Source organism: Oryx dammah, unplaced genomic scaffold, assembly GCF_014754425.2.
Source record: "Oryx dammah isolate SB20612 unplaced genomic scaffold, SCBI_Odam_1.1 HiC_scaffold_4, whole genome shotgun sequence".
Lineage (NCBI taxonomy): Eukaryota > Metazoa > Chordata > Mammalia > Artiodactyla > Bovidae > Oryx > Oryx dammah.
The window spans coordinates 37,777,285-37,797,987 of NW_024070188.1; the positions used below are offsets into that span (position 1 = coordinate 37,777,285).

At 38.3% G+C, this 20,703-nt stretch overlaps 1 protein-coding gene across 8 annotated transcripts in view; it reads left to right on the forward strand.

Annotated features, from left to right (window-relative positions):
• Positions 1-4,581: 4,581 nt before the first annotated feature.
• The window catches only part of PNISR (PNN interacting serine and arginine rich protein), a 29,593-nt gene continuing 13,471 nt past the window's right edge, over positions 4,582-20,703 (forward strand). The window contains exons 1-5 of one of the 8 annotated variants that reach the window (XM_040239132.1): positions 4,582-5,178; positions 14,153-14,233; positions 16,619-16,737; positions 18,360-18,548; positions 19,910-20,133. In XM_040239132.1, the coding sequence (XP_040095066.1) occupies positions 16,650-16,737; positions 18,360-18,548; positions 19,910-20,133 (501 nt within the window). In that variant the 5' untranslated portion in view covers positions 4,582-5,178; positions 14,153-14,233; positions 16,619-16,649. Of the gene's footprint in view, positions 5,179-14,152; positions 14,234-16,618; positions 16,738-18,359; positions 18,549-18,781; positions 20,134-20,703 lie in introns of those variants that run through there. The other 7 variants (XR_005720889.1, XM_040239136.1, XM_040239134.1 and 4 more) reach the window with 7 other exon arrangements.

Below are 20,703 nucleotides of genomic sequence, written 5' to 3' on the forward strand. Positions count from 1 at the left end.
AGACTAATTCATTAGGAAATATTTTGTCTACCTTTTTTCATTTAACTGTTTTTAGGACACGAAGCTCTTTGAGATTATATTGAATGTTACAGAGCATCCTTCATAAGTATTGAATATCTGCTGTGTGGTAGGCATTGGGGATACAGTACTGACCACAGGAGATAGAAGTCTCTCCAAAAAGTGAGGAAGTAGACATTCTAAGGAGTGAAAATTAAGGAAAAGATATTTCAAATGTTAAATGATACAGAGAAAAATCAAGCAGCATTACCCACAGAGCCATATGGGAATTAAGTTACATGGGATGAAGGATGTTCTAGGGATAAAAGATGGATGATATTAGTCCTGATAGTCCCAAAGAGAAGCTATGAGTGTTGGAGGAAGTGGAAGGTTTTAATTCTGGGGCCGTTTCTGCATTTCTGCTGATGGCAATAGAGAGGCTAGGAAGGGAAATTTTGACATTTATATTTTATTAGAAAAATGTATGCCTCAGATTTTTGAATGTAATTTCTAAGGTTCATGGACCCCATGAAGCCCTTTTAAAACCATGTTTTATATGAGATGTTTAATTAATTAAACATTGGCTGTGCCACACGGCTTGTGGAATTTTAGTCCCCAGGGATTGAACCCACATCCTCAGCAGTGAAAGTGTGGAGTCCTCACCATGGCACCACCAGGGAATTCCCTGAAGCCATTTTCATACATTTTTAAAGTTGTACTCAAGCAGAAATATCTAAAACGTCTGCATCCCCGTATGTATTAGAATAGGCTGGGTTACGCTGTAGTATCAATGACTTAACACAATAAAAGTTTATTTCTAACAATAAATCCAGGTGCACTGAAGGGAAAAAAAATAGTTTATTTCCTCCTTATCCAAAGTCCACTAAGAGTCTGGACATTCTGCAGAAGCAACTGTTTGCCAACTGGTGACTGTCATCCTCACTCACTGCATTCTGGCTCTGTCATTTGAACACCAGGCCTCTTCACTGTGGCAGGGGAAGAGAACACCAAAGCTCTTGCACCAGCAATTAAATTCTTCACTTTAGATGTGTTTCACACATCCCGGTGACCAGAAAGAAGTAGTCACATAGCCCTGTCTGATTGCAAGGAAGAATGGGAAGAAAAGAGTTAAGTCTCCAGGGCTCTGAAGAAAAGGAGAATGGGATTGTGAGTGCACTAAAAGTCTCTCAGAATCTGCCCTCTGGTCACCAGATACTCAGCTCTTCTTTCTGCATGTGGAGCACAGTGACTGTCTTTTCAAGAGATAAGCCCCAGAGTACCATCTACCTTTCCAAAACCAGGCTCTTTGGAAGTCCTATGTCAGGTCTGAATGCTGCTCCCACTGGTCAGGCTGGAGGCCCAGGAAATGAGTATGTTCTGTTTTCCACACACTTACTGTACAGTGGTGAAACCAGTGGAACTATTACCACAATAAACATCCTCGTTCAGAAAGGGGAAGAAGAATGGAGACATTGTTATTACCCTGGGTATGGGAAATGTTCATTATCAGCCCTTTCCTCTATTCTCTTAAGAATTCCCTTCTCCATTGTTCTCTGTGACTCAGACGTCACTGTTTGGCTACATTTGAATGGCTGTTGAGGAGTATGACATCCTTGGAAGTTGCACAGCTTTTTTTTCAGGCTTTTCCTAGATAATTGGGAGCTGAAGTTTTAAAGTTTGGAATAGTCACAAGTTCTGTTAGCTAAGGCTTTTGGTTTCTTTTTTCACTATGACTCTTAAAAGCTTAGTAAACCTCTTTGTTCCTGGTCAGATTTATATGCCAATACCACTTTTTTTTTTTTTTTTTTTTGAGACAAATAGTTCTTGGGTTGGGTGTATTTCTTTGATTTTCTACCTCCATACATCTCTCCTGACATTACGGCAGGTACCTTCTGTCTATAAGCTTTGATGGGAGAGCCATCCTCTTAACCACATTTTCATCCTTAGGTATTTTTTTTCCCAAGTGAAAAAAAAATTAGATTACCCTAATTAACCCATTGAAAATTTCCAAAATAGCTATGATGTTTACACCCTTAGGTATGATCGTTGCTGCAAGGCTGAGTTTTAATGATCCTTTGTCATTAAACAGGCTTTCTAAAATTTATCTCCTACTGCTTGGAGTTGAAAATCACAAACATGAGGCTCAAATTCTGGTTGCCTCTGTTCCCTGATTTCAGCTTTACAAAGTAAGCATTGCTCTCCGAGTTCCACTCGTTTTTAATAATAGCTTGCCAAATGCATCCAGTAGTACCCAACACACACTTATTTTTCAACTTCTTACCCTGCTCAAATTTCAGTAAATATATTTTGTGCCTCCCAGGTTATTGTGTGTGATAGTTACATTAAATGTTTTACCATTGCATAAAAATCCCATGTTTCTAGTCTCCAATATTAGTTTCCTATGTATACCAAATAACCTGTAAGCTGATGCCCCATATTTCCAATATGCCTGATGTCTTCTTCAGATCATAAAGTGACAGGGAAATCCTCGATGAAAGTGGTGAGAGAAATGTAAAACTCATTTCCTGATCTGGCAAACTGTTTGCAGAAGGTGCCTCATTAAACTGGCAGAAGGCACAAATGTGAGGTATTTAATAATTCTCTCATTGGGCAAATGGAGAACTTTCTATATGCTAAGCAGTATGTTGGCCAATTGGAGAACAGAATTCAAAGGAAACAACAAAAACCTACCAGAAAATTGTTTCAACGTTACGGGAAACAAGCAAACAAATATAATTACATAAAGTAGGAACTTAAGAAAGTTTCTCTAGGGCAATCAGGTTTCACATGGAAGATAGGATGTTTCTCTGATTAGACTTTCTCAGAGAAATAAACTTGAAATCAGGGCCTAGGCAAAAAACTTGGATAATGATCAGAGAGCAAAATCAGAGACAACCACTGATAATATGTGGTAAATGTGCTTCTAGTTTTTATTTCAGAAAGTGGTTTTAAAGATCACACTAAGGGGACCTCCCCTGTGGTACAGTGGATAAGAATTCCCTTGCGAACACAGGGGACATGGGTTGGATCCTTGGTCCAAGAAGATTCCACATGCCTGTGGAACAACAAAGTCTGTGCACTGCAATTAGTGAACCTTCAGTGTAGCAACTTCTGAAGCCCATGCACCTAATGCCTGTGCTCCTCTCAAGAAGACAAGCCACTGCAATGACAAGCTGTTCACCACAAGGAGGGCCCAGCACAGCCAAAAATATTTTTAAAAATAAAATATGAAGTATTTTTTAAAATTCTCTTTAAAAAAAAAATCACACCAGGGAAGCTTCAGGGCAGTCCAGTGATTAGGATTCTGTGCTTTCCCGGCCCAGGGCTGGAGTTCAAGCCCTGGTGAGGGAACTAAGATCCCACAGGACACAACCAAAACAACATAAAAATCACACTAGACTGTTGTGTAGTCTTCGTGTGTGTGTGAAATTAGGGCAAGGATCAAAGGAACCAAATTTTCCTTTTGCCTCCAGTAATATTATGTACTCACTTCATGGTGTTGGTAGGTGTACTTAGTGAATGTTTCTCCCAGGATGAAGTTGTATTTTGTGGGTGGTTTTGATTTGAGGACCAAGCAGATCTTTACTTATTGAGGACTTTGTTCTAATACTGATTCAGGAACATCTGTGTGTCAAGTATTTTCACAAGAAGGCTGAATTTCATGCAAACGCCATCTATTCATCTGTCTGATCTTTATCATTTTTTTATCCTTCTAGGTGTGTTTTTAACATTTTATTTTACTGTTAGTTGCTATTTCTTTTGCACAATTCCCAGTGAAACAATTTAGATACTTGGTGCACTCTGTTCAGTCATGCAAAAGTTTAATGTTACTCTCTAGAAAGACACTTTCCAACATTTAGTTGAGAAATACTGTATCTTATCTTCAGAACATTTTTGTTTTCTTTGTAGTTCCTAGTCTAGAAATGGATACTTTTGATACCTGAACATAATTCCTATTAAAAACATCATGGAATCAAAGTATTCCATTTGAAGAATCGCATTGCATAAGTCCTTTCGGGAGGCCATCTTGTGGTTGAAATAAAGGAGCTGCTGCTGCTGCTGCTAAGTCGCTTCAGTCGTGTCCGACTCTGTGCGACCCCAGAGACGGCAGCCCACCAGGTTCCCCCGTCCCCGGGATTCTCCAGGCAAGAACACTGGAGTGGGTTGCCATTTCCTTCTCCACTGCATGAAAGTGAAAAGTGAAAGTGAAGTCGTTCAGTCGTGTCCGACTTCTAGCGACCCCATGCACTGCAGCCTCCCAGGCTCCTCCGTCCATGGGATTTTCCAGGCAAGAGTACTGGAGTGGGGTGTCATTGCCTTCTCCGAATAAAGGAGCAGCGGGACGGAAATTGGACTTCGCTGCCGCTTTTCCCTAAAGGTCGTGGGGAAGGAACGAAACATCGGGACTAGCCGAGTGAGGAAGAGCTAAGCAAGTGTCCCCCGGAAGGGGGCGCGATGTTTTCGAGGTTAACAAAGACCCCTCCGCGCTGCGGGGTCAACTAAGGTCTCCGCTATCTCTCCATCCAGACCAGTCATTTCTCCAACGTCCGGTCTCTCCCTGGAGGCGGAGCCCTTGGCGGCGCTCGGTGAGACCCAAGCTTGGAGTATTGTGGAAGTTCGGGCCGACTCTGGTGGCCCTGGCTTACGGCTCAGGGTGCACCGAGCAACCCGCCTGTTGGTTCCTTTGACCCTGGGGCCCCTCCGTAGTCTGAAAAGTAGTGCGGCGAACTCAACCTTTATGGAATCCAACACACATCCCCTTGAAATAGGATCGCGCTGCTAAAGTAAAAATTTTGAGCGCTCTCTGTACAGAATACTTAAATTCTTGGCTTTCTGTTCATTGTGAAGATAAAAATGGGTCAGGCATGGCGCTGGATACTTTAAACGGTAAAATACAAGGACGTCCAGATATTTGCATTGTGTTCTTTACAAAGTCGAGGTGGGTTTGCCCATAACAAAAATGGCGTCTCAACATGTTAACCTGGTACAGTCATGTGCTCAAAGACCTGGATGGGGGACAGTATGGCTTCAGGTGACTAACGGATGTTATTATTATTCACTTCCGGGTGAGACTAATCGGGCGCCATCTTGTCTTGTTCGTGGAGAAGTGTAGAAGCATCGAAAGGGTTGGAGAGGTATTACAGGGACGGTGGCGACAGCGGTGTTCCGGAAACAGAGTGGGTAAGTGGTGCCGAACGATTAGGCGCGGGGACTTGCCAGGCCATTACAGCTTTCTTGGCTTCTGTGGCGAAGGTAGCATAACTTAAACACGTAGCCTGCGTACGCTGCTTGGGGCGACCGCTGGAACCTCTTCTCCCTTAAAGCGGTGGCGTCCGCCTGACTTGATGAATCACGGCATGCTCCCGGTGAAAAGGAAATGTTCTTATTGAAAGAGAGTGCTCACGAGCTCTCCTTCTAACTACGAGAGTTCCCTCTCCGATGAGAAGGGGGTGATTGTTGGGCTCCCGACCGGCCGTTAAGCACTGCGCGTGCGCAGTGGGAACCCTCTTATGGGGAGGGGGTGCAGGGGAGCGGAGGAGGCGGGGGCTCGGCCCTGGACCTTCTGTGTCTCGTAGCTGAGACTACGCAGGCGCAGCCAAGGGCAACTGTGTTCTTTTAAGTACAGTTAGGTTCCCTATAGTTTGTATTACCCTTGTATTTTTAAAGTCATAGAGACTATGTCTTAAACTTCGGGAAAGAAAGGTAGCATCCAACATTTCAGTTTCATTATCCTGTAGAGGATACTATTGTCTGCACCTCTCGGATCCTCGACAGATTCTGATTGTTGGTGGTTAATTCATAGAACAGCATAATAAACTTTTTTTTTCTGGTTGGAGTGCAGCAAGGCAAAGGCAACAAAAACTGTTTTGTAAGGTGATGTGGGCTGTAGGTAAGGTAAATCTGTTCTTTTAAGGTGTTCTTGAGACTATGTTTAAAAATGTTTTGTTAATAGGCTTTAATTTTTTTAGAACAGTTTTTGTTTTACCGAAAAACTGAGCAGGTAGTACAGAGCTACCGTATAAACTACTCCCTCTCCCCCACCCCGCATACACAGTTTGTCCTATTAACTTTAGTATGGTACGTTTGTTACATTGAATGGACCAATATTGGTACATTATTACATAAAGTCCCTAGTTTATTCACATTGCCTAAGTTTAAACCTAATATCCTTTTTCCAGCCCAAGATCCTATTTAGAATATCATATAAATTTAATGGTTATATGTCCTTAGTCTTCTTTGGTTGTGACAGTTTTTTAGGCCTGCTTTGTTTTCTATGGCTTTTACAGGCTGAAAATTCACACAGTAATGTCCTAACTTCAGTGCCTCAAAATATGACTATATTTGGAGATAGGATGTTTAAAGAAGTAAAATGAGGTCATTAGCATGGGCCCTACATGTTATAATGAAACTTCAGTAATGTTATAATGATAACTTCCCTCTGTGTACTGCTCTTTTGGAAAAAAAAGAGAAAAGCTTAGCAGCCTCCAGAACAATGAGGAAATAAATTTCTGTTGTTTGAGTTATCCAGTCTTTGGTACTCTGTTACGGCAGGCCTAGCAAAGTAACACAGTGATCTTGACAATTTCGGGGGGGTACTGGCCAGATATTTTGTAGGTGACTTGCTATTGGAATTTGTTGTTTTTCTCATGATAAGACTGGTGTTAGGGTTTTTGAGGAGGAAGATCACAGAGGTTCAGTGCCCTTTTCATCACGTTGCATCTAGGCTGCATACTATGACCATGACTTACCATGTTGATATTGACCTTGCTCACCTGCTTGAGGTAGTGTTTGTCAAATTGCTCCGGAGTATACCCTCCCCTGTCCACTTTCCCCTTTCCATACTGTGCTCTTTGGGAGTCCCTTTGCACAGTCCATACTTAAGGAGTAGAGAGTTAAGTTCTCCCTCCTTTATGATGGAGTATCTACATAAGTTATTTGGAATGCCTCTGCATAGAAGATTTGTCTCTTCTCTCCAGTTTATTTTAATCACTTATTTATGTCAGGATTCATAAATAAATATGTCATATTTGTGTTGTAATCCAGTACTACTTTATTTTATTGCCCAAATTATTCCACCTTTGGACATGGGTAGCTCTTTGAGTTGTCTACTCTGCACCTTTGACATCCTCCCATCTTCCCCATCCCCCCTTTTGAGCATCATCTTACTTCCTGGCACTTCAAGATGCTCCAGGCTCATTTTGTATATTTCTTGCCCCAGTTCTAAGAATCAGCTATTGCTTTATCGATCCCTGATTACTTTAATTACTTGGAGAATGGTATTAGAACAAAGGTAGGTGTTTTTGTTGCTGCTGGGGGTTGTTTCCTTTAGATTTTCTACAATTTTTTTCTTCCAAATTTATTTTTCAAATATCACTTGTTTTTGTTGTCTATAATCAAAGGATTCAGTTCTCCAGTATTTTTTGATTACCTCTGGAGTTGTAAGCTATGGAAGTGTTTCAGTATATACTAAAATGCGTTTCACACCAAGTAGCAAAAAAAGTTATGACATTTCAGATGATTACAAGGTTAACTTTGTTAGTTCCATTTTTAAGTAATCTGACTTGATCCAAATATATTCTTTTTGACTTTGAGGTCAGTTACCATGAGTGTAAGACTGAAATGGCAGGGGTAAGAAGGTTGTTGCATTTTGTGGTTTGTGTTTGATGTGAGAAACTTCATTATACGCACCAAAGAATGGGTATATTTCTATATTTCTTTGATTTTCCAATTGGTGCATTAAGGGCTTTAAAACAAACACTACATTTTCATTCTCATTCATCTGTCATACAGTCTATAAGATGACTTTTGCAAATATTAATGATTGTCATTTAAATGAGTAATTTTAAGAACCTCATAGCAATGATTGTTCTAATACAGAGTCATCTAAGAAATAAATATGATAATTTATGGTCATTTCTGGTTGTGTTAGTTTCATAGAGATACTGTACCAAATTGCCTCAGACTGACTTTAAAGCAACAGAAATTTGTTCTTTCACAGTTCTCCAGCCTACAAGTGTTTTAACTGAAATTAAAGGTTTTGACAGGGTCATGCATTGTGTGCTCGAGAGTCCTCCCCACCATTCTCCTTTTCCTTCTTCTCTTTCTCTCTGCTCTAGGGGAAGATGTTTTCTTGCCTCTTCCAAGTTTCTGTTGGTTCCCAGCAGTCTTTGGCTTTCCTAGGCTGTAGACAATTTACTCCAGTCTCTGCTGCTGTGGTCACATGGCATTTTCCCAATGTCTGTCTCTCTTTTTCTTAAGATGCCAGTCATACTGGCTTAGGACCCACTTTAATCCAGTATGACCTCATTTTAATATGTTTGCCAAGACCCTATTTCCAAATAAGGCCATGTTCACAGTTAATGGAAGTGGGGGTAGGACTTGAACATATATTCTCAGTTCAGTTCAGTCACTCAATCATGTCTGATTCTTTGCAACCCCATGAATCGCAGCACACCAGGCTTCCCTGTCCATCACCAACTCCCAGAGTTTACCGAAACTTATGTCCATCGAGTCGGTGATGCCATCCAGCCATCTCATCCTCTGTCGTCCCCTTCTCCTCCTGCCCCCAATCCCTCCCATCATCAGGGTCTTTTCCAATAAGTCAACTCTTCACATGAGGTGGCCAAAGTATTGGAGTTTCAGCTTCAGCATCAGTCCTTCCAGTGAACACCCAGGACTGATCTCCTTTAGGATGGACTAGCTGGATCTCCTTGCAGTCCAAGGGACTCTGAAGAATCTTCTCCAACACCACAGTTCAAAAGCATCAATTCTTTGGCGCTCAGCTTTCTTTTAGTCCAATTCTCACATCCATACATGACCACTGGAAAAACCATAGCCTTGACTAGATGGACCTTTGTTGGCAAAGTAATGTCTCTGCTTTTGAATATGCTATCTAGGTTGGTCATAACTTTCCTTCCAAGGAGTAACATATCTTCTAGTAGAACACAGTTCAATCCATAACACTGGTCATATTTATAAACTAGATTTTTGTAGCTGTGTGTAATAATGTGCATGATCTGATGCAAACCATGGTTGTTGATCTTTCTGGTCTTCCCAAATCCCAGTTGTTTCCAAGGAAATAGCAGTTAATTTAATCCTGTGAAGGGAAAGTCTTGCAGCCCAGCTCATCACTGATCACATTTCTCTAAATTTGAGAAATTGAGCTTATGGTTCTTTAAAGCTAAGCAAAGAATGAATAGATTGAAATTGATTTTTGATGTTACAAAGTCAGAGACGCAGTACTAGAATGTCATCCTCATCAGTGAATATTAATATATTTACTTGATAATAAATTTCAGTGACTGAGTGAAATATTTTACCACTAAATATGGGCAAAGCACTTTGGGGAATTCAAAATAATTATATTTCCTATGCCCTCAATATTCTTGAGTCAAGATAAAACACATAAAAATTTTGATGATCAGCTTCTTTGTTTTTTGTATCTTTAAAAATCTATAGTAGATTTGTTTTTTAAAATGCACTCTCATAATTAAATAGTTCAAAGAATACAGAAAGAAAATAAAAAATTAAAATTAACTGATCTCTGTTTTCCCTCTCCAGAGCTTACCAGTTTTAAGAACTTTTTGGTAATTTAGGAATTTTCTATACTAAATTGCATTCTTAAAAAAAATAAAAAACTTTGGCATCATTATTGATCCTGTATCATAATTTTTTTCCCTATACAATTCATAATACAATTTGTACATCAGTGTATGTCAGCATATAAAAATCTACCTTATTCATTTTAAGGGCTAAATAGCAGTCCACTGTATGGTTCACTCTTAACTCACCTATTGCCTTTTGAGTGTCACTAAAAGCAGATGTTCACTGTTACAGACATACTACAGGTTTTTGAATTAGATGGTGAGTATGCTCATCCATGGTTCTAAGTCCCTGAAGTAGGATTGCTGGCTCAGAGGGATGAGCATTTAAAATTGTGATAAAATACTTTACTGTTAACTTGCCTTCCAAAAAGACTGAAACTTTGGTGTTCTACCAACATGCTTGTTCAACATTCATTTTCTGTAGCCAAGTAAAATTTCTCAGCTGCAGGTTTAACTGAAGCATTTTATTGTTGTCATTGTTCAGTCACTCAGTCATGTCCGACTCTTTGTGATCCCCATGGACTGCAGCACGCTAGGCTTTCCTGTCTTTCACCATCTCCTGGAGCTTGCTCAAAGTCATGTCCATTGAGTTGGTGATGCTTTCCAACCATCTCGTCTTCTTTCATCCCCTTCTCCTGCCTTCAATCTTTCCCAGCATCAAGGTCTTTTCTAATAAGTCAGCTCTTTGCATCAGGTGGCCAAAGTATTGGAGCTTCAGCATCAGTCATTCCAATGAATATTCAGGACTGATTTCCTTTAGGATGGACTGGTTGGATCTCCTTGCAGTCCAAGGCATTCTCAAGAGTCTTCCCCAACACCACAGTTCAGAAGTATCAATTCTTCAGCACTCAGCTTTCGTTATAGTCCAACTCTCAACGTCCATACGTGACTACTGAGAAAACCATAGTTTTGGCTATACAGACCTTTGCTGGCAAAGTAATCTCTCTGCTTTTTAATATGCTGTCTAGGTTTGTCATAGCTTTCCTTCCAGGGAACAAGTGTCTTTCAATTTCATGGCTACAGTCACCATCTCCAGTGATTTTGGAACAAAAGAAAACAAAGTCTGTCACTGTTTCCATTTTCTCCCCATGTATTTTCCATGAAGTGATGGGACCAGAGGCCATGATCTTCGTTTTTTGAATGTTGAGTTTTTTTTTCCTAGGGAATGTTGAGTTTTAAGCCAGCTTTTTCTCTCTACTGTTTCACTTTCATCAAGAGGCTCTTTAGTTCCTCTTCATTTTCTACCATAGGGTGGTGTCATCTACATATCTGAGGTTATTGACATTTTTCCCCACAACTTTGATTCCAGCTTGTGCTTCATCCAGCCTGGCATTTCGCATGATGTACTCTGCACATAAGTTAAATAAATAGGCTGACAAGATACAGCCTTGACGTACTCCTTTCCCAATTTGGAACCAGTCCGTTGTTCCTTGTCTGATTCTAACTGTTGTTTCTTGACCTGCATACAGAATTCTCAGGAGGCAGGTAAGGTGGTCTGGTATTCCCATCTCTTTTAAGAATTTTTCCACAGTTTGTTGTGAGCCATACAATCAAAGGCTTTAGCGTAGTCAGTGAAGCAGAAGTAGATGTTTTTATTCTGCTTTTGTCACAATTTCACATTGTTTCCATATTTTTCTCAGCCTAAGTGTATCAAACACTGTATTTGAATAATAGCTTTTATAAAAACTTTGGAGGGAACAAAGCTTTGGAAAGTATAGTAAAAATAGAAATGGTTGGTTTAACAAACAGAGAAATGGTACAAGTAATACAAATCACTTTTGAAAATATGCACATAAAATCTCTGTATAGGAAAACTTGAAAAATTTTGCTTTGTTTTGTTTTTTCCCCCCAAAGATAAAATGAAATCTGGATAACTCTTAGATTGCTTTAAGGTAAGAAAATGGAATTGAGTAGAAATGGATTGGCTTGATCACCCCTCCCTTTCCCCAGTTGTAAACTTGAGTGCTACCAAAAACATTGTGAGAAAGTCTTGGTGATGATATTAACTACTACTTATTGAAGCTTTATGTGCCCAGTTTTTATATATTTCCCACTCAATCTTCACAATAACCCTATGGGGTAGACATTTATTATGTCTACCATTTTAGAGTTGAGAAAACCAAGGATTAGAGAATAGTTAATTTCCTCATATTCACACAGCTAGTGAGTGGTATAGATAGACATCATCAGCTTGTGTTCTGAAGTCTAGGTGACAAGTGATAATCAGAAAACTTAAAAAGCAAAATTGAAAAAATTGGCCTTGACAACCATTAAACATGAGTAAGTAAAAGAAACTGTTTTTAGAGTGGTTTCCAGAAAAGTAAATGTGTGTATTGGCCATGATGATCATCAACATACATCACTGATATGTTAAAGTGATTTTATTATGTGCACATCTATTTGCAACCTCAGCAGACACTATATAGAGCTCATTATAGTCCCTGCATTGTATGAGTTTACAACCTACCACAGAAAAATCTATGCATTAACTCTGATGTGCTGTTAGAGCTTTGTAAAACATAGCAAGCTGTGCTTAAACACCAGCCTTTTGGTTCTCATGTATGTAAGTCAGCAAATTTCTTATCATTTAACAGGGTAAACAATAAAAGTAAACAGAGGGAAAGAAGAACCTATAGACTTATTTATTCATTTGTTGTTTAGTGACTGCAGGGTCATAGGCTTTAGAACAGCAAGAAGGTGTCTGGTACCTTTGGAAGGTCTATCAGCTTTAAAAAGGTATTAATATAATGGGAAGAAGATGAAACTATTTGAAGGACAAATTGTTCTCACCTTGCTGATGTAATTTTTAAACTTAGATTTCCATGGAAGACTGAATTTATTACCTTATTTGTATCATTAAGTTCATATCAGATAGACGAAAACTTTTAAAATGTTCATTTTTTTTTCTTGGCATATATGACAATTGCGGCTTTCATTCCAGTCCCAAAGAATGACAATGCCAAAATGTTCAAACTGCCACACAGTTGCACCCATTTCACATGCTAGCAAGGTACTGCTCGTAATCCTTCAAGCTAGGCTTCAGCAATACGTGAACAGAACTTCCAGATGTACACGCTGGATTTAGAAAAGGCAGAGGAAACAGAGATCAGATTGCCAACATCCATTGGCTTGTAAAAAAAAAAAAAAAAAGCAAGAGAATTCCAGAAAAATATCTACTTCTGCTTCACTGACTACTCTAAAGCCTTCGACTGTGTGGATCACAACAAGCTGGAAAATTCTTCAAGAGATAGGAATACCAGACCACCTGACCTGTCTCCTGAGAAACCTGGATGCAGGTCAAGAAGCTACAGTTAGAACTGGACAAGGAACAACAGACTTGTTCCAAATTGGGAAAGGAGTACCTCAAGGCTGTATCTAGTCATCCTGCTTATTTAACTTGTATACAAAATGTATCATGCGAAATGCTGGGCTGTGTGAAGCACAAGCTGGAATCAGGATTGCCAGGAGAATAATCAACAACCTCAGATATGCAGATGACAACACCCTTATGGCAGAAAGTGAAGAGGAACTAACTAAAGAGCCTCTTGATGAAAGTGAAAGAGGAGAGAGGAAAAGCTGGCTTAAAACTCAACATTCAGAAAATAAAAGATCATGGCCTCCAGTCCCATCACTTCATGGAAAATAGATGGGAAAAAATTTGAAACAGTGACAGATTTTGTTTTCTTGGGCTCCAGAATCACTACAGACAATGACTGTAGCCAAGATATTGAAAGACGCTTGCTCCTTGGAAGGAAAGCTATGGCAAACCTAGACAGTGTGTTAAAAAGCACTTTGCGGACAAAGGGCCATATAGTCAAAGCTATTTTTTTTCCAATTGTCATGTATGGCTGTGAGAGTTGGGCCATAAAGAAGGCTGAATGCCAAAGAATTGATGCTTTCAAGTTGTGGTGCTGGAGAAGACTCTTAACTTGGACAGCAAGGAGATCAAACCAGTCAATTCTAAAGGAAATCAACCCTGAATAGTCATTGGAAGGACTGAGGCTGAAGCTCCAATCCTTTGGCCACCTGATGGAAAGAGCCGACTGGTTGGAAAAGACTCTGATGCTGGGAAAGATTGAGGGCAAGGAGGAGAAGGGGGCGACAGAGAATGAGATAATTGGATGGCATCACTGACTCAGTGAATGTGAGTTTGAGCAAAGTGTGGAAAATAGTGAAGGACAGTGAAGCCTGGCCTGCTGCAGCCCATGGGGTGGAAAAGAGTCAGACACGACTTAGTGACTGAACAACAACGAATGACAGGTCCTAAATTGTTTGACATGTTTTATATTGTTAGTGAGTTGTTCAAGTAAATAAAAAAGAAATTTTCGAAAGAAAAATGTTTTAAAAGCTTTGCTTTCTCATTTTTGATGTACTGGTTTCCTTAAATTTACAATGGTAAATGTTTTCTTACAAAATTAATGGAAGAAAAAGTTTCAGAGTAATTTGGAGATGATCACACTTTTGTGTTGCATCTCTAGAATTTATTTTTATTAATTCTCATAGCTCTTTATTATTTAAGTGCAAACATTCACTTTTTTTTTTTTTTCCAGGGCATAAGTAATCTTGCTGCTATGCTTCCAAGCTGTAGTTCTGAATCATCCTAAATTTTGAACAGAAGGTGAACCTCTGAGGTTAGTCAAAATAGCAGTTGGTGTTTCTTCTGGCTGTTCCTCTACTTATTTGTTTCCTTTTAGCTAAAGTTATTTAAAGTTTTCAAGAGTGCTAATGAGTCATTAGCTTTTAAAGAACTTTAAAGGTATAGTTGGAAAAGAGGAAATTGGAAGAAAGATCAGAAAAAGAAGCTTGGAATTGATACTCAGTCCAGTTATTGGCCTTAAGTGTGGTACTATTTAGTGCCTGTTTTGCCTTATTCTAATAATACCATTATAATAGAACATATAATACAATTAGAAGACAAGTAAGTGCACTTGACTCATGAGTAAATAAGGTATAACAAAAGGAATGCATCTTCCCTAATTCACAGTGTTCAACTGAGAGGTCAGGATCTGCCACTGATAGAAGTGTTTAACATTCTGAGAATGCAGCAAAGACTAGTTGCAAATGCTACAAGCCTGGATTGTAATAGCCCATTGTTGTATTTAAGTTGGAGAAGGCAATGGCACCTCACTCCAGTACTCTTGCCTGGAAAATCCCATGGACAGAGAAGCCTGATAGGCTGCAGTCCATGAGGTCGCTAAGAGTCGGACACGACTAAGTGACTTCACTTTCATTTTTCACTTTCATGCATTGGAGAAGGAAATGGCAACCCACTCCAGTGTTCTTGCCTGGAGAATCCCAGGGACGGTGGAGCCTGGTGGGCTGCCATCTATGGGGTTGCACAGAGTCGGACACGACTGAAGCAGCTTAGCAGCTATTACTTCCATAATATCTGGCTTTCATACTTTTTGTGATTGTGCAATACTAAGAAATAGTTTTGTTCTTAGAATAGAGGAAAGGGTCTGAAAGGATGCATTTAGTAAATATTTATTTAATGCCTGGTATGTACTAAGGCCTGGGGTACAAAAATGAAGAAACATCTACCTACTGTGCGTGTCATTGATTCTTGAACAGGGTTGTATATCTGAGTTGGAGAAAGTAAAAAAATGACTTGTAGGCATTTAAAACTTTTTACTGTGAAAGTTTTCAAGCTAGTTTACAGTTTTGTCCCCATACCCATCACTTAGATTTAATAGTTATTAACATATGTCTTTCCCCCCTACTTTTCCATCTTAATTATATATTAAGAAACCTGGTCTTGAGGGGTTCCAGGTGACCTAGTGGTTAGGATTCTAGGTTTCATTGGTTCAGTCCCTGGTCAGGGAACTGAGATCCCACAAGCTGCATGATGTAGCGGAAAAAAAAAAAAAAACACAAAAAAACCTTGTCTTGTGGGCTTCCTCACCTTGTAGATTTGTCTGATTGTTTCTTTTGATACTGTTTAGCCAATACCCTTGTCCCCTTGTAATTCCTTCACACTGGAAAGTAAAAGTCACTCAGTCGTGTCCAACTCTTTGCAACCCCATGGACTATACAGTCCATGGAATCTCTAGGCCAGAATATTGGAGTGGGTAGCCTTTCCTTCTTCACGGGATCTTCCCAACCCAGGAGTCGAACCCAGGTCTTCCACATTCCAGGGCTGGGAAGATCCTCTGGAGAAGGGAAAGGCTACCCACTCCAATATTTTGGGCTTCCCTTGTGGCTCATCTGGTAAAGAATCCGCCTGCAATGTGGGAGACCTAGGTTTGATTCTTGGCTTGGAAAGATCCCCTGGAGAAGGGAAAGGCTACACACTCCGGTATTCTGGCCTGAAGAATTCCATGGACTGCATAGACCATGGGGTCACAAAGAGCCAGACACAACTGAGTGACTTTCACTTTCGCTCAGTTGGATTCAGGTAAACATTTTTGGTGAAAATAGTAATTATGGGGACATAATATTGTGTCTCACAAGACATTTAATAATCTGTAGGGGTGATATTTTGGTAACCTTTGAATTTTGATTTCCCATCAACTTTTCTTCTAAGACTGTGTGAATCAGCTGTTTTTATTAGGTTTGACAGTATGACTGCTTTCTAAATCTATTCTACCTTCTGCACTCATGGTTTTCTTTCATTAACTAGAACTATTTGATAACCCTCTTCAGTAAGTCTTGGATTAAGGGAGGCTAAATAGATAAACCTTTTTTCTTATAATCTTCAAAATAATTACATTCCACAGGTTTATATGAGATTTTAAATTAAATTAGAATTAGAAAAAATTAGAAAAATTAGATTTTTCCCCCTTTGAGCTAAATTGATTAGCGCTATGCTCTCCTCCAAACTCTTGACACCAGCATTAACATGAAATTTTCTATTCTTGATTGCCAACCAAAAAATTCCAGTTGCTTCTGGCAACCTTTTGAGCAGAATTTTAGAGCTCTGATGACATAAATGTAAAATCATATAATAATTTCTGATGTGTGAGCTTTTTTAACATTAAATAACACTCATTCTCTCTTTTTTAAACTATTTTTTGAAGACAGAAAAACAGATATATTTTAAAAGTCAGGATGTGGGATCAAGGAGGACAACCTTGGCAGCAGTGGCCTTTGAACCAACAACAATGGATGCAGTCATTCCAGCACCAGCAGGATCCAAGTAAGGAAACAAATTGAATTTTGGGGAGTAGAGTAGGGAGGTATATAGAAATGGGTGGAAGATAGGCACAAGGATTAAGGGAGGTAGAATTGAAATTGGTTTATTGGGTCATTTTATGGTTGGATTTTAATTTTTTCTCTTGAATCATCTTACCTAGCATACATATCAAGGAATGGATTTCCCTTTGGAATATTTTCTCAAAGGGTAGAAAGTTTTGTATAGATTTCATATTTCTAAAACTGATTTAGTTCTTGTTTTCTGAAGAAAGTCTTTCTTAAATGTGTTGCTTAAGTTAATCAATTTCTGCTGTTAATTCTGGGTCTTAAGATTCTATGTAGATCATAATTAACTGATGGTATACTATATAATTTTAAAACCTCTCTTTAATATGGAGTATCTCAAATTTATATAGATGCAGAAAAGGATATAGGGATCCCTCATTTATTACTGAGTTCTAACAGTGGTTAATTCATAGCCAATTTTGCTTAATTGGTATGACCTGTTCTACTGCCCTGTGTTTACTGAGTTAATGCTTTCCTATTTCTTTTTTTTTTAATAGCTACATAGCATTCTGTTACAGGACTGTACTATAATAAATCTACTTTTAGATGATTGATTGTGACTTGACTTTTTGAAGACATTCCCCTAATTTTGTATACATACCATTATTACTTATCCAATTATTTTCTTAGGAAAAAAAGCTAAGAAATAGGTTTGATAGATCACAGTTGTACATTTAAAGTTTTAGATATACATTACCAAGTTTAACTGCACCTTTGTCAAAATGTATGAGACTATATTTATTTAATCTTAGCTAAACTGAGATGTAAAAACCTGTGTCTTAGTCTACATTGTTTACTTTATTAATACTGTTAGATCTTAAAATGTTAGCTGTAGTTTTTTTATGATTTTTAAACCTTTTCTTATGAAATAATTATAAGTTTATAGGAAGTTGCAAAGGGATTACAGGGAATCGCATGTAATCTTTATCTTGTTTCCTTGAGTGGTTACATTTTACATGTTCATGTTACAACACGAAAGCCAGGAAATGCACATGGGTAGTGCCACATGCATGTCCAGTTCCGTCACTTTAATCACATGAGTAAAAGCTATAGATTTTTGAGGGGGATAGAGGAAACAATGAATTTTGAATAAAAATGAGTAAGAAGTTGTTGAGATATATTTTGACTAGAGAAAGGAGTTAAAGATGCTAAACAAAGGTGACTGAGAAGGAACAGAAATAGCTAGCTGTACTCACCTGAGGTATATAGGATCCAGTGAAGACCTGAATGGGACCTGTCTGAGAAAGAGTGAGTTTAATCATTTGTTCTTATAGTGATTTTTAAAAAAAGAGAGTTTTTAAAAATTCAGTGAACTAAGGTACAGGGAATACATTTTCTTATGAGTAATACTAGACATCGGTTATTTTGTAAAGTCCTTTTCTGAATGTCTTAAGTCATTTATTTTGTAACCTGCATATGCATTATTTTTAAGCATTATAACATTCTATAATATTTAAAATCTCTAGTAAAGATTAACTGAAATACTTGTTTTACATAGAGGCACGTTCTTTTAGCTCCTACATTCTGAATGTCAAATTCTGCTGTGTTAAATTTTGTTAGGCCAGATTGACTGGGCTGCATTGGCTCAAGCTTGGATTGCCCAAAGAGAAGCTTCAGGACAGCAAAGCATGGTAGAACAACCACCAGGAATGATGCCAAATGGACAGGATATGTCTACAATGGAGTCTGGTCCAAATAATCATGGGAATTTCCAAGGGGATTCAAACTTTAACAGAATGTGGCAACCAGGTTTGTTGTTTATGTTTTCCAAATTTTAGGACTCAATTTTAAAATAAAATGAGGATTAAAATTAAATTGTTTAATTTGCTTAGTTTTATGACTTCTTGAAATGAATACTGCTTGAAGACTAGGTAGTTTCAGTTAGATTTGACCTTGAAATTTTATGGTTAAAATTATTCTATACTCATTCTCCTAGCATTGTGGCACTCAGTTTGATTCTTTTCTTGGTTCTTCATTCCTAGGCTGACAGGGGCTGGGAACACTGGAAACCTCACTTGGCATCTAGGGAAGAGAGCATTCTATGTCTCTCTGTTGCAACCTCTGGCCTTTCAGCAGCAGCACTGGCAGAGCAAAACATGTCTAGTCTCTAATTAAAGAAAAATTGTGTCATTTTGTGACAGATTAGTCTGTCAAATATACTCTGCCCCTACCATCCGCTCATTTTTCTCTTCCCTTTTTTTCAGATAGTAAAGATCTTCCATAAGTTTTTATCTGTATATTTTTTTTGTTTGTTTCCTTTTTTTACTTTATAGTGTGATTTAGGTTCCTTGATGCTAGTTCAGTTTTCTGACTTGTGTTATTTTTAACAATCACTTCAAATTATTTATAGACGAAGCTTACATTTGAATATGTTAACAGTGAAGTCATAGCTCCATTTTCTTATTAATACTTATTGTTTCTCAGTGTGAGAATGGAAAACTCAAGAAGTAATCCTCTGATATCACTTTAAAAATAATAATGAATATTCTAATCTTTAATATTGAGAGAGAGTTCATTTCTAGTTTTCTTGAGTCTGTGCCAAATTTTCCCATATTTGAAAATGTTTTGGTTCCTAAGTTCATCGATGATTCATCTTGTCATTCTCATTCCCCAACTTTACTGTGCTGGCTTTGTGTCTCAGGCAAGTGATTTAAACCTCTGTGTGCCTCAGTTTCCCTTCCCGAAATTGGCGGAAATAGTACCTGATTTCTCCCTACCTCACAGGGATGTTGTGAGGATAAATGTGTTCATGGAAGAAAGAAATTATATAAAAATCTGAAGGTATTATTTTTATGGTATTGTTACTGAACACAAATAGAAGAATTGAACAAAAATTTGCTTTGGATTTTGTTATGTTCATTAAAAGTAATTTTGGGTATTTGGTTTCCATTTGTTTAGAATATAAATTAAGAGTAGTAGTTAGCGCATTTGAATTATTTATTAGATTCATTGCTTATTTTTAAGATATACAAAAGGAGTTTGACCAAGAAGTCATAGATTTTTTAATCTGTTTCTTTACTGAAAAGTCTAGCTTTCTTGAGATCTTAAAAATTTGTGTTGATTTTGTTATAACCCCCTGTTGAATGTTTTTATGCCTGAATCCTAAATAGAATGGGGAATGCATCAGCAGCCCCCACACCCCCCTCCAGATCAGCCATGGATGCCACCAACACCAGGCCCAATGGACATTGTTCCTCCTTCCGAAGACAGCAACAGTCAGGACAGTGGGGAATTTGCCCCTGACAACAGGCATATATTTAACCAGAACAATCACAACTTTGGTGGACCACCCGATAATTTTGCAGTGGGGCCAGTGAACCAGTTTGACTATCAGGTGAAAGATATTTTGTTGCTTTAATATTGTAGATGTGCACGTAATCCATTCTTTGGAAGTGTCTCATCAAGAGTATCTAAGATATGTGTTTCACTTTTCAGTCTTGTACAGATAAGCACGTATGTGTCAAAAAAGTTACTAGTTTTTGAGTATTAAAATCATTAGGTTTTTGTTTTCTGGTTTTTGATTTGCTTAGGAAAATGGTATAAAAGACTGTTAGGGAAAAAATTGGATAAAATGAGAAATGTGTAAGTGCAATAGCTATGATGTTTTGTTTTCTAATTTATAATTTCAGGATGGTACCTTTAAATATTAAATAAAGTTTAGAAAATGCACAGTAGTTGAATACATTATTTATCAAAAATAGATTATGGTTAAGACATGAATAAAATACATGAAGAACCTAGATCATCTTCCTAAATGCAATTCCTTCTGCTGTGTAGAGTAAGAGTTTTTCTAGTGTTGTCATTTTTTTTTCCCATTCTAACATGACATGTTAATGGAATTGTACATACTTCCTTTGTAGCATCTGATTCATTCCTAGGGACATAGAACTCTATGGGGAATAGT